This window comes from Colletotrichum lupini, chromosome 5 (assembly GCF_023278565.1).
Source record: "Colletotrichum lupini chromosome 5, complete sequence".
In the NCBI taxonomy this organism is placed as follows: Eukaryota; Fungi; Ascomycota; class Sordariomycetes; order Glomerellales; family Glomerellaceae; genus Colletotrichum; species Colletotrichum lupini.
The window spans coordinates 700,161-713,272 of NC_064678.1; the positions used below are offsets into that span (position 1 = coordinate 700,161).

General features: G+C 54.1%; 5 protein-coding genes and 1 non-coding gene across 6 annotated transcripts; 3 read left to right on the forward strand and 3 right to left on the reverse strand.

Moving 5' to 3' along the window:
• Positions 1 to 155: 155 nt before the first annotated feature.
• On the reverse strand, positions 156 to 1,801 carry CLUP02_09634 (ubiquitin-conjugating enzyme; the record flags this gene model as incomplete). The annotated part of the gene is made up of 6 exons (XM_049288612.1): positions 156 to 232; positions 289 to 452; positions 538 to 809; positions 910 to 1,238; positions 1,325 to 1,590; positions 1,746 to 1,801. The coding sequence occupies 6 exons, from the start codon at positions 1,799 to 1,801 to the stop codon at positions 156 to 158; spliced, it is 1,164 nt and encodes a 387-aa protein (XP_049145756.1).
• Positions 1,802 to 3,047: 1,246 nt separating this feature from the next.
• On the forward strand, positions 3,048 to 4,589 carry CLUP02_09635 (26S proteasome subunit P45 family protein; the record flags this gene model as incomplete). The annotated part of the gene is made up of 4 exons (XM_049288613.1): positions 3,048 to 3,050; positions 3,101 to 3,160; positions 3,224 to 4,030; positions 4,083 to 4,589. The coding sequence occupies 4 exons, from the start codon at positions 3,048 to 3,050 to the stop codon at positions 4,587 to 4,589; spliced, it is 1,377 nt and encodes a 458-aa protein (XP_049145757.1).
• Positions 4,590 to 5,489: 900 nt separating this feature from the next.
• CLUP02_09636 (uncharacterized protein) lies at positions 5,490 to 6,869 on the reverse strand (the record flags this gene model as incomplete). Its single annotated transcript, XM_049288614.1, has 1 exon — positions 5,490 to 6,869. The coding sequence occupies one exon, from the start codon at positions 6,867 to 6,869 to the stop codon at positions 5,490 to 5,492; it is 1,380 nt and encodes a 459-aa protein (XP_049145758.1).
• Positions 6,870 to 8,028: 1,159 nt separating this feature from the next.
• Positions 8,029 to 8,135, forward strand: CLUP02_tRNA153. The gene has a single exon. It is a non-coding gene; the product is annotated as a tRNA-Met (tRNA).
• Positions 8,136 to 9,060: 925 nt separating this feature from the next.
• CLUP02_09637 (uncharacterized protein) lies at positions 9,061 to 10,843 on the reverse strand (the record flags this gene model as incomplete). The annotated part of the gene is made up of 4 exons (XM_049288615.1): positions 9,061 to 9,662; positions 9,712 to 9,985; positions 10,034 to 10,525; positions 10,652 to 10,843. The coding sequence occupies 4 exons, from the start codon at positions 10,841 to 10,843 to the stop codon at positions 9,061 to 9,063; spliced, it is 1,560 nt and encodes a 519-aa protein (XP_049145759.1).
• A 1,563-nt stretch (positions 10,844 to 12,406) lies between these two features.
• CLUP02_09638 (uncharacterized protein) lies at positions 12,407 to 12,982 on the forward strand (the record flags this gene model as incomplete). Its single annotated transcript, XM_049288616.1, has 2 exons — positions 12,407 to 12,574; positions 12,644 to 12,982. The coding sequence occupies 2 exons, from the start codon at positions 12,407 to 12,409 to the stop codon at positions 12,980 to 12,982; spliced, it is 507 nt and encodes a 168-aa protein (XP_049145760.1).
• Between the last annotated feature and the right edge of the window lie 130 nt (positions 12,983 to 13,112).

The window sequence follows — 13,112 nt, forward strand, 5'->3', positions numbered from 1 at the left end:
TCGAAGGCGGCATCCTGAGCTTTTCAAGCCAGGATTGCTCCGAGTTCCCTATACCGCATCGCCAACGAACCACTCGCCACGAAAGCCAGAATTCCACTGATGCCCAACTCTAGAAGTAGACCAACTCCATACTCGATGCAATGCTGCCTGTCGTCTCATGATTTACCGTGTTCGTGACTTTGTACTCCTATCGCCTCGGAGCGAATGAGGTGATAGCCGGGTGGCCGTCGACCTCGATCGACCGTTCCGTCGAGCGACCTTTCTTCGGATAGTCGAATCATTGCTCACCGAGGAGGTGGGCGGTGATGTCGCCAAGGTACGCCTCCTCCAGCTCATAGTCCATGCCACCATTGCGGTCGATTCCAATAAAGGTGAAGGCCTCGACGACAGCATCGAGCTCGAATCCCATGCCGACAAAGCGGTCAATAAGATCCTTATTGTAGCCGGCATACCTAAAAACCTGTCAGCCTTGTTTCTGTATGCAAATTTCCTGTGCTGTAGACTCGTCCAGCGTGCAGCCGACTCTTGAAAACACACCTGTTTGCGTCATCTTGCTTTACTTCGGAAGCAACTTGCTTGTACTTTGTTGTGTCAAAATCCTTTGACGGTGCACCAGCGTGCTTAACGGCCCACTCGTGTGCCTTTTTCGCAAACCCCTCGGGGTTCTCCAGCATCATCTTGGCCACCTCTGCGTCTTGGGGATCCTTGGGATTCGGGAACTCGAGCAGCATGCGGAGGGAAAGCAGCGCCGTCTTTATCGTCTGCACGGGGGACCAACCACTGCCCAGTGTGTCGAGACATATGGCTCCCTATTCCAGTTAGCATCTCTGGTGCTAGTGGTCTTGGAGGGCATATATGTTGTGAAGGATGGCGAAACAACCACAACGAGGCGATGGGAGAAAGACTCACGGTTTGACTGCTGACATTAGGATGCCAGATCTTGGTGATGAACTTAATGGTGGGAGATTTGAAGGGGTAGCTGTCGGGAATCTTAATGTCGACTTCATACAAGCCGCCGGCGTATGGTGTATCGGGAGGTGCGGGAAAGGAGCCCTTCAGATGCAGCAAGTTGGCCTCGTCGAGCGGCTGAGCAAATACTCCAGAGTTGTCCTTGTCATTGCGAATGTCATGCAACTCCTTGGTGATGCGTCGCTCCTTGGGGGTGGACATGTTGCAGATGCGTTGCGGATTCGATGGGGGTTGTCGATGTGTATTCCTTAGCAGTAGGGTAGGTGGTGCTGAAGATCCGAGACGTGTTATTTATAGAGTATGTAACGTAGTTAAGTTTCGAGCTGTGTGATTCAAGTCGGTGATGCGTCGTTACTTGGTGTTTCTCGGGAAGAAAGCGAGGCAAGGTTGTGTTGGCGTTGGTGGTGGTGATGCTGGCAAAAGACCGTTCGGTGTCGGAACCCAACTTTCAGTCGCAGCTTGCCTCGTCTGAGAGGAGAAGGAGAGCCGGTGGACGTGCCCCTCCCCCCTTCAGCGACAGATGATGCTGGAAGGGTCCGTGCAAGCCCACTACAGCACCTTAGCGCCCTCGGATTGTCAGGGCCGTCAGCCTCCAGGGAGCTGTGTGGCCCGCTGGAGGAGCTGAGGTGCGGGAGAAGGCGGGGTTGGGAACGGTGCAAGAGCACAAGACGTACCTCGAAGCTTAGGTAAGGCAAGGTAAGCAGCACCGGACCTGTCACTTTTACCGTCTGGTTACACCAACGATTCTCATTCAATATTTCTCGAGTTCCGAGTACCCAAGGTAGTCAAAGCAGATGAACAGCTTGCTGCATACAAAGAAAGTCGTATCCATCGCGAAGATCTGTACATATGGAGAAGTAGGAACTGATGCTGACCTTGGCAACCCAACCAGACGCCATGGCCCTCGGTGTCACCAGGGCTTCACTTACACAGCTGTGACAGACAGCCATCAGCCAAACTCTGTGTCAGGGAGCTGGGCTTTGGCCCAGCTTTGCTAGCGAGTAGGCCCTAGATTTTTTGAAGAGTGGATACAATTCTAAAAGAATTAATGACAATCCGTCAGTGTCTCCTAACCAGTCTTTCGTCAGCCTTTTTAATCATGCTTTTGTGTAATTGACTATTCGAGCACTCAGTTCAACGTCTAGCAGCAAAAGCAATGCATGAGAGCCAGTCCCAAACTTCCGTCATATGCCTTTTTTCAATCCATGACTGGTTGAATTGACTTTTACTGTCATGATTCGAGGCAAAGAAAACTAGCAGCATATTCGCAAATGCTAGGAAGGCGTCCGTTACTCATCTACTGAACTGAGGATCGTCTACATGGCCCCCATACGTCTTACAAGCTATTCCTGAAATACAGCACATCATACCAGCCGGGGACGGCTCTGTATAGGTTATCAGTGTTGAAAGATGCTGGCGAGCTCCTCTCGTAGATTCATCAAAGGAGTATTCAGATCGTTATCAAGCTGGGCTTTATTTAGTGTAAAGAAGCACGAGAAAGCAAGGCAAAGACTGCTTAGAATCCGAGGAACAAGCCCGTGGAACAAGCCGCCCGTTATCATCTTCTCTCAGAAGGGATTCGCAAACACCGAATTAGAGGCATGCGATTCTAGGTAAGACGAGGTCTGTAGTCTTGCTCTTTAACTGTTATTTCCTGGCAGCTTCAATCCTAAAAGGTTGGAAGGAGACCATCCAGTCCCATCTGGTTGGGGAGACTGACTCAGCATCGTGTCTTAGGTAATCACTCGATACACGGCACGTGACCGAATAATCGCCCTTTCCTCATCCGGCCCAAGTGTGCCAGGGAAGCTGAGCGTCGCGTTTCCTGCCGCCTGCAGTGGCTCCCGGTGTTGCTACGCACTGATTACCTACGCAAGCAGCAGCAGCCTTGCCTTCCATTGCTCCCCTGCGCTTCCATCTCCATTTCCGGAACCCACCTACACCCATCATCATCACAAGCTCATTGACGACACCCCAACACCTCCCCGAATCAGAGGATCGCCCGTTTCTCTTCTCATCAACACAGAAAAGCCGTCTGCACACTTCCACTGAGCTCTTGGAGCTCCCCGTGGCACAAGATGGTGAGCATCACTGTCCGAAACGTGGCAGTCACAATCTAACAGCTTCGTAGGGTCAAAACCAGTCAGGAATGGGTGGTGGAGGCGATGGAAAGGACGAGAAGGATAAGAAGGTATGTTAATCGAGTTTGGAAACAATAAAGAAGAAGATGAATACTGACTGACTGGCAATACAGAAGGAGAAGCCCAAGTACGAGCCTCCCCCACGCCCTACCACCAGAGTCGGTCGCAAGAAGAGAAAGGCGGCCGGCACCAGCGCCGCTGCGAAGCTTCCCGCCGTCTTCCCCACCAGTCGATGCAAACTCCGCCTACTACGAATGCAGCGAATCCACGATCACTTGATCCTGGAAGAGGAATACGTCGAGAACCAAGAGCGCCTTCGCAAGGCCAAGGCCGTCAAGGAGGGTGCTGCCGTTGGCCCCGAGGGTGATGTCGACCGCATGGCAGACGAGCGCGGTCGTGTCGACGATATGCGTGGCAGCCCCATGGGCGTCGGCACGCTGGAGGAGATGATTGACGATGACCACGCGATTGTCAGTAGCACGACTGGTCCCGAGTACTATGTCAGCATCATGAGCTTCGTCGACAAGGACTTGCTGGAACCTGGCGCCAGTGTCCTTCTCCATCACAAGAGCGTCAGCATTGTCGGTGTTCTGACCGACGATGCTGATCCCCTGGTCAGTGTGATGAAGCTGGACAAGGCTCCGACGGAGTCATACGCCGACATTGGTGGTTTGGAGCAGCAGATCCAGGAAGTCAGAGAGTCAGTCGAGCTTCCTCTGCTGCATCCGGAGCTGTACGAGGAGATGGGTATCAAGCCGCCGAAAGGTGTCATTCTCTACGGTGCTCCCGGTACCGGAAAGACGCTGCTCGCCAAGGCTGTCGCCAACCAGACGTCTGCCACTTTCCTGCGTATAGTGGGAAGTGAACTTATTCAGAAGTACCTCGGAGACGGTCCCCGTCTTGTCCGCCAGTTGTTCCAGGTACGTTTGTCTTGATTATTTTTGCCAATGCGATGGTCACTGACAAGTTTAGGTTGCTGGCGAGAATGCTCCCTCGATTGTCTTCATTGATGAAATCGATGCCATCGGCACGAAACGTTACGACTCAACGTCTGGTGGTGAGCGCGAAGTCCAGAGAACCATGCTGGAACTTCTCAACCAGCTTGACGGTTTCGACGACCGCGGTGACGTCAAGGTCATCATGGCCACCAACAAGATCGAGACTCTCGACCCTGCCCTGATTCGTCCCGGACGTATCGACAGAAAGATTCTCTTTGAGAACCCCGATCAGAACACCAAGCGCAAGATCTTTACGCTTCACACATCCAAGATGTCGCTCAACGACGATGTCGACCTGGAGGAGTTCATCTCGCAAAAGGACGACCTTTCTGGTGCCGACATCAAGGCCATTTGCTCAGAGGCTGGTCTCTTGGCTCTCCGTGAACGCCGTATGCGCGTCCAGATGGCAGACTTCCGGTCGGCCAGAGAGAGAGTACTTCGCACCAAGCAGGAGAGTGAGCCTGAGGGCTTGTACTTGTAGTTTGTATGACGAGGGTACGGGACTAAGGCTAGACGGGGCTACGATAGAGATAATGGCAAGGCATGCCTTGACGTTACTTGACGTTGACTTGGCATTGATTAACGACATGACATGGGTTGATAATGTTGCAGCGTGAAATGATGACCATGTGACATGCAGTGAAGCAACAACCGGTAATTAGAAAGTGTTTAATCTCCTTGTCCAACGACGACTTCTCGACTCCCAGGCGAACTACATGTCATAAGCATCGAACAACAACCCTAATTCGACCTAGACGAAACGCCATCTACCGATATGAAGCGGTTTGGTCGAACAGAGGCCCTTAGTAAGACGCCAATATCTCTCCGCATACTAACGGAAGGGTGCCAGGGTCTCGACGGTGAAATTGACCGCCAGCTCACAGAGTGGCAATCTGAATGTCAGCGAAAGCGTGATGTCCAGAGGAATTTTCTTCATGTCACTCTGAACCCAAGGTGTGATTGTGCAGCTTCACAGCCTCGGCCAGGCTCTTTTTTGCATTGAGTGAGGTGAGGTCTAGACTTCACAGCCTCTACTCCGAAGGGACAGCATCCCTGACGTGTCCGGCTGGCGAGTGCCAAGGAAGTTCCTGGCCGATGAGGCGAGGTACCGGAAGCATATTCTAATTCGATTCCCCGCTGAATTTAGGGTTGTTGAGAGGAAGTTTGTAAATGAGAACTTTAAACGGGAATTCATATTGTCTTGATATCGTGCTATAGGAAATTAATGTGATAGTCTAATGTTGCGCGCCATAATCCGTAATCCCAAATTTAAAAGAAATGATGCTCAATCTAAGATAGATCATTCAAGCCAAGGGGCATTCGTTAGAGACATCTGTTACAAAGACAAACCGTTATGAGGACAAAAACTGCAAATCACAGCTTAGTATCCCGCCCGCCTAAGCCTCTCCTTTTCATCCAAGACAGGCTCCTCTTCAACATCCTTGGGCGCGTTCGTGATCCCCTCCTCTCCACCACCATAAGTGTTCAAATTCAACTGCGACGCAATGGAAGGCGTATACGCCGGCGCAGGCACATCATCCTCCATCGGCGGCGGCGGCGGCGTAGTATCCCCCGGCGGCCCCATCATCGCCACCTCCCTCGCAATAGCAGGATCCATCGTATACCGCCCCTCCAGCGCCATTAGTGTCTGCCAAAGCGGCATCGACCCCTCGGGCCACTCGGCCTGCGTCTGCAGAATCTTCTTGGCCGAGATGCGGCGGTCCGCGTAGGCCACGCCGTTGCAGTCTTGTCTCGCGAGGATGATTGTCCCGTCGATCTGCACGCCCGCCCAGAGGCCGCGGGACTTCATGTAGCTGTACATTGGCCTCGCCGTCTTTGACACCGCGGCTTCCACTGCGCCGCCTGTGCCGACGGGCCCGATTGCCACGGAGGCTTCTGTGCCTAGGGAGACGCGCGGGTGCGTGAAGGCTGCGACTTGGGCTGCGGTGTTGAGGACGAGGACGCAGTCGTATATGTCGAGGCCGAACATGAAGCCCGCGCCGAGGGTGGACACGACAAACGACGAAGGGGGGGACCACGTCCCGTCCGGTCTGCGCGCGACGACGATACCGGAGCCGGCGGCGAGGGAACCCATGTACGCCCCCGCGCGGAGGGTGTTGAAGATGGCGAGGCCGGCGCAGTGGGCGAGGACCTGGTGGGGGATGGTGACCATGGAGCGGCGGGTGATGCCGAGCGGGTGGAGGGGACCCTGGGCCTTGGGGGGTTCGGGGCCGAGGTCTGTGAAGGCGTGGAGGATGCGTGCTGCTTTTGCGCACTCGCGGGGCATGGTTTGCGGGAACCAGCCTTCTGCGCCGACGAGGTTTGCGGCTTTGTTGAAGGGGATGCCGGCTGTTGTCGTTATCTTGTGGAGGTTTGCGCCGAAGCCCTTGTTGGGGGGTTTTACGGCGGGAGGAGCCCTTTCGGTGGCCGTGGTGCTGTTGGTGCGGGTTCGGTGGAGGGAGGAGAGGGTGCGGGTTAGGGTGAGGCGGCGGGAGGTTGTTGAGCGGGCTGAGGAGGAGGAGGGGGTTGAGTGGAGGGAGTGGGTGTCCGCTTCGGCTTCGTGGGTTTGGGAGGGAGCCTGGGAGGGCTTGGAGTCTGTGGCGAGTGTCATGATGGTGTTGGTGGGTGGTGGTGTAAGTCGATATCGTGATATCGGGTGTGCTGGGTATTGTTCTGCAAGCTCTGATCTACTACAAGTGTTTGCTTGTCTGCTGTGTTTGATAGAGAGAATAGGAAACAGTCTCAACTTGACGGTGCTCATGAGCATGATATATACATTCTTCGTCTCATCAACACACCTCACTTGAGGCGTGGACGAGCAGGAGGCGTCGTCAGGGATCGCCCCTCAACCGGACCAACAACCTCCAGGTCGGAAGCCGGGATGACACCGCACTCTCGCGTAGCTCTGAGCTCTCGCCAAGTCTGCCGACGAGAAACGTGTGATAGACGCAAAGGGGAGGGGCCGAGAAGGAGGTCTCGCCTCGCGAGGAAGGATTCCAAGACGGCGAGAGGTGAGACGATGACCAGGGGTGGTGGTGAGTAGAGGAGAGAATGAGACCGACGGGCCAATGGGAGTTTGTCCGTTGGAAGAGGAGGTGGTGAGTGCTTGGTGATGGTTCATGCTTCTTGGCGTCTGGGCGTCCGGCTGGGCGAGAGATGTCTACGGGCAAGAAGTGTAGGTAGGTTAAGGCCAGGATAGGGATCACTCGGAGGCGGAGGAACTTGGGCACGGAGTGAAGGGAGGACAAGACGGATAGGATGCGTAGTCGTAGAGAACATAGCAAGCCACAGATCGGCATTGTGAAGGGCAGGATGAGAACGCGGGGTCATTAATCATCCCATATCCAAGACTACTTCTCACGCAGTATAGTTACCAAGGAGGGAGAAAGCTTGGGTTCGTGTAATTCGTTTCATGTGACTGGTTCTACCAGTCCAGCCCCTCAAACCTCTCAGAGATGGACTCTAGATGAGATGGAATGCGGTGCCTTACTACAGCTCGCACCATCTCGGCAGGAAGAGAACCAAAACATAGTGGAGGCGCAGCAAGAGTGAGACGGAGAGTTTGGCAGCGTCTACTGGTGTGTTACTGTCAGAACGCGCAAGTGTCCTCGCGGTCTTGGGAAACTGCTTGATAATTAGGTCTCAATGGGAAGCTTGGCTAAGAGATCCAAGATGGTCTTATTCTACGTTGGTCGAGTTTCTGGTAATGGTAAGACGAGAGGCGCGCGGTTCGGTGGAACTTTCAAGTCCTCGCGGCGATTCGAGGTGGCCGAAGTTAACGGCGGGAGGCCGAAACGCGGCGGAAGAGCGAGGTGGGGCGCGGGGGCTGTGGGGGGGCGCGGGATGGCGCAGAGGCTGCACGCTGACTCCACTACGATACCTATGTAAAGCCCTAGCTGCCCTCCGCTGTCCATCAATCAGTCTCTATGGCTCAGTCGGTAGAGCGTTGGTCTCATATCCAATACATATGACTCTAGATCATCTAGGGGTTATCCAAAGGTCGCAAGTTCGAGCCTTGCTAGGGACAATTATTTTCTACTTTTTGGCCTTCTTTCGTATGGGTTTCAAGTTGCTACTCAATTGAACTCATTTTTAGCACTTTTTGCGTTGTTGCTGCGCCGCGGTGGCATCCCACCCCATTCCTGATCTTTCGGTACTAACACACCAAGAACCAAGTCAGAGCCAGTCGCAAAGGTCCTCAACATGAACATGGGACATGCCGTTGCGTATGGGGCCCATTGATGGCGTAATTTAATACTGCATGTAAAGTTGATGGATGTGAATTGATGGGCCGAGCCCGATATCTTAATTGGTGTCATATGTACGTACTGCCAGATGATACTTCCGTTGACACAGTTTTTGTAGGTCCACACGGTTGATATATGTTTCCTCATTTGCCCAGCTCTCTCTTGTTGGCGATATGCTGGCCTAGGTTGCCCATGCTTTCCAGGCTCCCTCTATACCTCCCTCTTTACAATGCCATCATACTGATGAATTCTTTGGCGCCTCGAGCGTTGCGCGTTGCATCGCTCGATGGCTGTAAATGGCCCATTATATGAATCAACGAATCCTTTACTGCGTGGTGCCGCATATGCAGCTGGTACTCTGACCAGGTCGACCTCTCAGTCCGAACCAGGCCATGTTATCTCGCGGACACCCAGGCGGCCACATCATTCTTGCCGGAACACAGCTGGGCCACAGCCGAAGCTCGGCGTGTGCCTATGCTGTGCAGGCGACCGAAGCGTATTCCTGCCCGACTTGAGCCGGCGTGGGGTAGTTGCATTCCCAGAATCTCACGCTGCGTCATTGGGTGATGGTTTGTAGATACAGTCTCTGAAAGGGGCCTCCTGCGAGTGGACCGCTTTTCTCTCAGAGAATCGGTTCGTACCATTCCGATAGACGACTGATCAATCTCCCAGAGAAGTCTAATCTGAATCGAATCCTCGAGCGCGTCATGCTGGTGGCTCGCCCAACCTGAAAAGGTCCAGCTTGAAATTGGCAGCAGTGGGAGGCTGCGTCCTCGGGACGCTCTCAATCGGAACCGGCTTGAACGGCTCAACCTGCCGAATATCAACACCCTCTCGAATACACCTCAGAGGCCACTGGATCCACTCCCTCCATGGTTCCTGGATAGCCTGGTCTAAAGCCGATGCCACATTATTGCCCCAGCCGACGAGGTACCACATATTCCGCTCAAATGCGTGCACCAGTGCCGCGTAGTGCATGAGTATGACGAGGGCCATGGGATGGTTCTGGATCATCAGCTCGAGGAAGGGCTGGGGGAGGGAGACAGCCCAGCGCCAGACGAGACCGGACCTATGCTGCGGAGCAGAAACTGCGGCAAAGGTGATTTTGAGGCCCTCGAGCGCGGATTGGCAGGTTGTTGTATCATCTGAAGGGGCCATGCTTCGCGTGAGAGTGAGGAGATCGTCGATTTTCGAGGCAAAGTTGCCTCCGACGGCGGGCTCGACGCCGCCTTGGTAGAGCCAGCGGGCCAACGGGCCGTTGGAGATGTATCGGTGGGCAAAGGGGAGGGTGAGAATGCTCTTGATGCCTGCGACGGGTCAGCATGGGCGGAGACGTGAGATGGGCGAAGCACCGACCTTGTAGTAAAATGAAGGACTGGGCGACGTCCTTGGATGTGATGGGCCCGTGGGGGTTCGCGATGGAGTAGGTGTTGAGCAGAAAGATGCATATTGCGTGGAGTACGTAGGCGTCTGCGTTGTTCTCGCCAATCTCGCTCAGTCCTGGCGAGAATTGGCTCAGAGCGATGTTCTGATGGCGTGCTGATAAGTTGGCATACTCGTCCCTTTTCTCGGGATTGATGTGCGCTCTATGTATAGCTGAGACGGCGAGGATGCCGTGGAGAAGGAAGTCCTGAATGGCTTAGTGGGAGTGTAAAGATGGATAAAGGGGAATTCTTACGTTGGCGAAGGCAATTTGAGGAACAGTCGTAGTCCACAAGTGTACAAAGTCTGGATTCTCAGAAAGAGTATGAGCTGTGTTGGAGGTAAAGTGATGGACGAGTTGCATGTCGGTGAGCCAGTCAGCTTGTGAAATACTCTGAGAGTCTCCCGAGTCTCCATGACTTGAGCCATTGGCCGGGCTGGAGTAGTTATCATGACCGTTTTGGTTGAGGGCATCTACTTCAGCCGTAAACTCTGACAACAGCCCCTGGATGGCGGCGACTTTGTCTTTCAAGGAAGACAATTGAGGCGATGGTCTCTCGCGGCGGCTGGCCGGGCGACTGGTCGTCGAGGCGTCCCCGATACTACCTGGTGTTGCTGTACTCGCGGTATCTTGAGTTGGTTTTGGCGACTCGGTCACGGCAGGAAGCTGAGGTGCGAATGGCGTCAGGACAAGGCTGCACTTGACATCGTGCCGTACACAATTGCGACATGGCCGACTCTCATCACACTGGATGTTTGTTAGTTACCGATTGAAGTCACTATGAACCTCACCAGTCTCCAGTCTCCATAAGAGGATGGCTTGGCGTGGCTTGCTGCAGAGAACAGAGCCCTTACTATAGGGAACTGGACTGACCTTGACACGCCGTTTCTTGCACTGCTGGCACCCATTTCTCGACTTCTTGTGACCTATGCGTGTTCCGCGGATCGCGGTGCCCATCTTTGACCGTTCGGCGCCGTTCTCCAGAGCCGTCACTTCGTCCTTGAGCGAGGTGGTGGACCCTTTCCTTTCCGGCGCGCCGTTCATGGCATTTGACTCGGTCTCCATACGGATGGAGTACGAGTACGGAGTATTCGTACACCTTTCAGGATGACGAGCACCGCCGGGGAGTTACCGTTTAACTGATAAGTAAGAAGAGTTTGATCCTTTCTTCCTCTCTTCCTCCTATGTTCCCGGGGACTGTGATGAGATGTCTCAAAGGCTGTTTTGACGCTTGGACAAAAGAGATGCAGTCCGAAGATGGACTATTGTCTGATCCCCAGCTCGGTGGCGCCGCTTTTCACACTGCCGGGCTGCAGGACGCAACTAAACCAACGCCAACTGCCAGCCCAGTTCCAAGTGTGAGAGAGTCCCGCGGCCCAGGGCCCTACACGGTGCGGCTAATGGACCGGGACCCATGCACTCGCAGATGCGCAACACGGTTGATGGGATCTGATCTGGAGTGCGTCGATGACGAATATCACAGATGCAATCAAGATAATGCGAGGGCGGGGCTTAAAATAGAAGAATGATGGAGTTGACAGCCTAACAGATTTTCTTGACAGATTAAAAACCTTGCAGATGTCACAGATGAAAAGGTCGCGAGAGTCGAGGCTGTCGAGCAGGGACTTGGAGACCGGCAACCTTCCCGAGTTGCTCCTGGCTCCTGCTCTCCTGGAAATTAGAACTGCTGGCAGGTGGCCCTCTAGCTGGGTAGTTGCCCCGCTGTTCCGTACCGGCCGAAACAGCACGTGACCATGACTTTCGAAACGGCAAAGAACGGACGGAGAGAAAGGTCCTTCCGTTTCGTACAGATCTGCGCACAGGTACATACTTTCGCGATGGGTGGCCCAAGCTCCTTCTTCCCCCGGGGGGGGGGGGGAGCAGTGAGAACGTACCGAATAGCTAGCTTCATCCATCAGGGTAGATGTGGCTGATGCTGTGATATGTGGCTTTTGCACCATTTTCCTCCTCCTCCCTCTGCGGGGCAGGTACTTCTCAAGAGCCCAGGGACCAGCTGAACGCAGGCACGCAGTGCTAAATTACGACCTGCATGACGCGCCCCGGCGGAACGCGACTTGCCGTCCTTTCCTGAGGGTGGTGAGGTCAGCTTGGAGCTGTTTGTACCTTTACCTTTCCTCCCGCTCCCTTCTCTGTCAAATGCCACAGAGAGACGACGTCAGAAGTGTCAATGTCAGCATCAGCTGCAAATCCAATTGTCCATCGCTGGCTGTAGCCTCTTAGCTTCTTGCATCCATCCAGACTCAAGTGCCTCCGTCACTCGTCCGTCACACTCACGGGCCTACCGCTTGCCGTTCCCGAGCTACCTCACTTGTACCAAGTATTCCGTCGCATAATCGTTGAGCTGCGCCAGTGTCTCTCCCGTGTCTCCCTGCGAGCGCCCACTCCAATCATTCGACCGACCCCTCTCGAATTGCAGCCTCCCGTCCATCCCTGGGAAGCTAAGAAGAGGCGTCGAACTGCAGATTGAAGAAAAAGGAGGCTGCCCCGACGAACCTCCTCCGAAGTCACGATCGGCTATCCCTCCATCTTCAACACCCCTGACGCCCATTTACGATCAACGAACGTCGTCCGTCCGCTACCACAAAATTCCTAGAGCAATTGCCCACCATGGCATCGCACAGCGACTACAACGACATCAAGACCTCGGCCAAGGAGAACGCCGCCGGCGTTTATGCCTACGGCCAGCGACAGATCAATCGGGTCGTCAGCTCCGACACCAGACAAAGAGCGTACGGCAATGCCTACAACTTTGCCCAGGAGCAGCCATTCCTCTTTGTATGCGACCCCCAATGATACTCGCCTCCCTAATGTCGGACATCTTTTTTGCTAACGAATTCATTACAGGCTTTTATTCTTTGCCAATTCATCTTCTCCTTCCTCCCAATCCTCGTCTTCGTGTCCTTCTCCGCCTCAACCATCGCCTTTGCTCTCGGTGCCGCTGTCGTTTTCTCCCTTTTCTGGATCGGTATTGCACTCCTCGTCCTCGTCCCGATCCTCTTCTTTACCTGCTCGATTGGTGTTCTCGTGTGGATCTGGGCTGCTGGTAGCTTCGTCGTCGCGAAGCGTTTATATGAAATGTCGCCGATCCGGGCCAGGGGTGATCTCGAGGTAGATGCCCCCAATGAGAAGACGTACGCAGTCACCAAGCGGGAGGATGGCATTCACACACATGCCCACAACTAAATTGGGTCAGTTGTGTGCAAACCATATATGTACTATGTATCATCAAACAGTGATGATTAACGGCCGCTTTGGCGTTATGAAAGGTACGGATATCAGGAATGAGTCTGGGAAAATGGGGTCTTGCAAAACG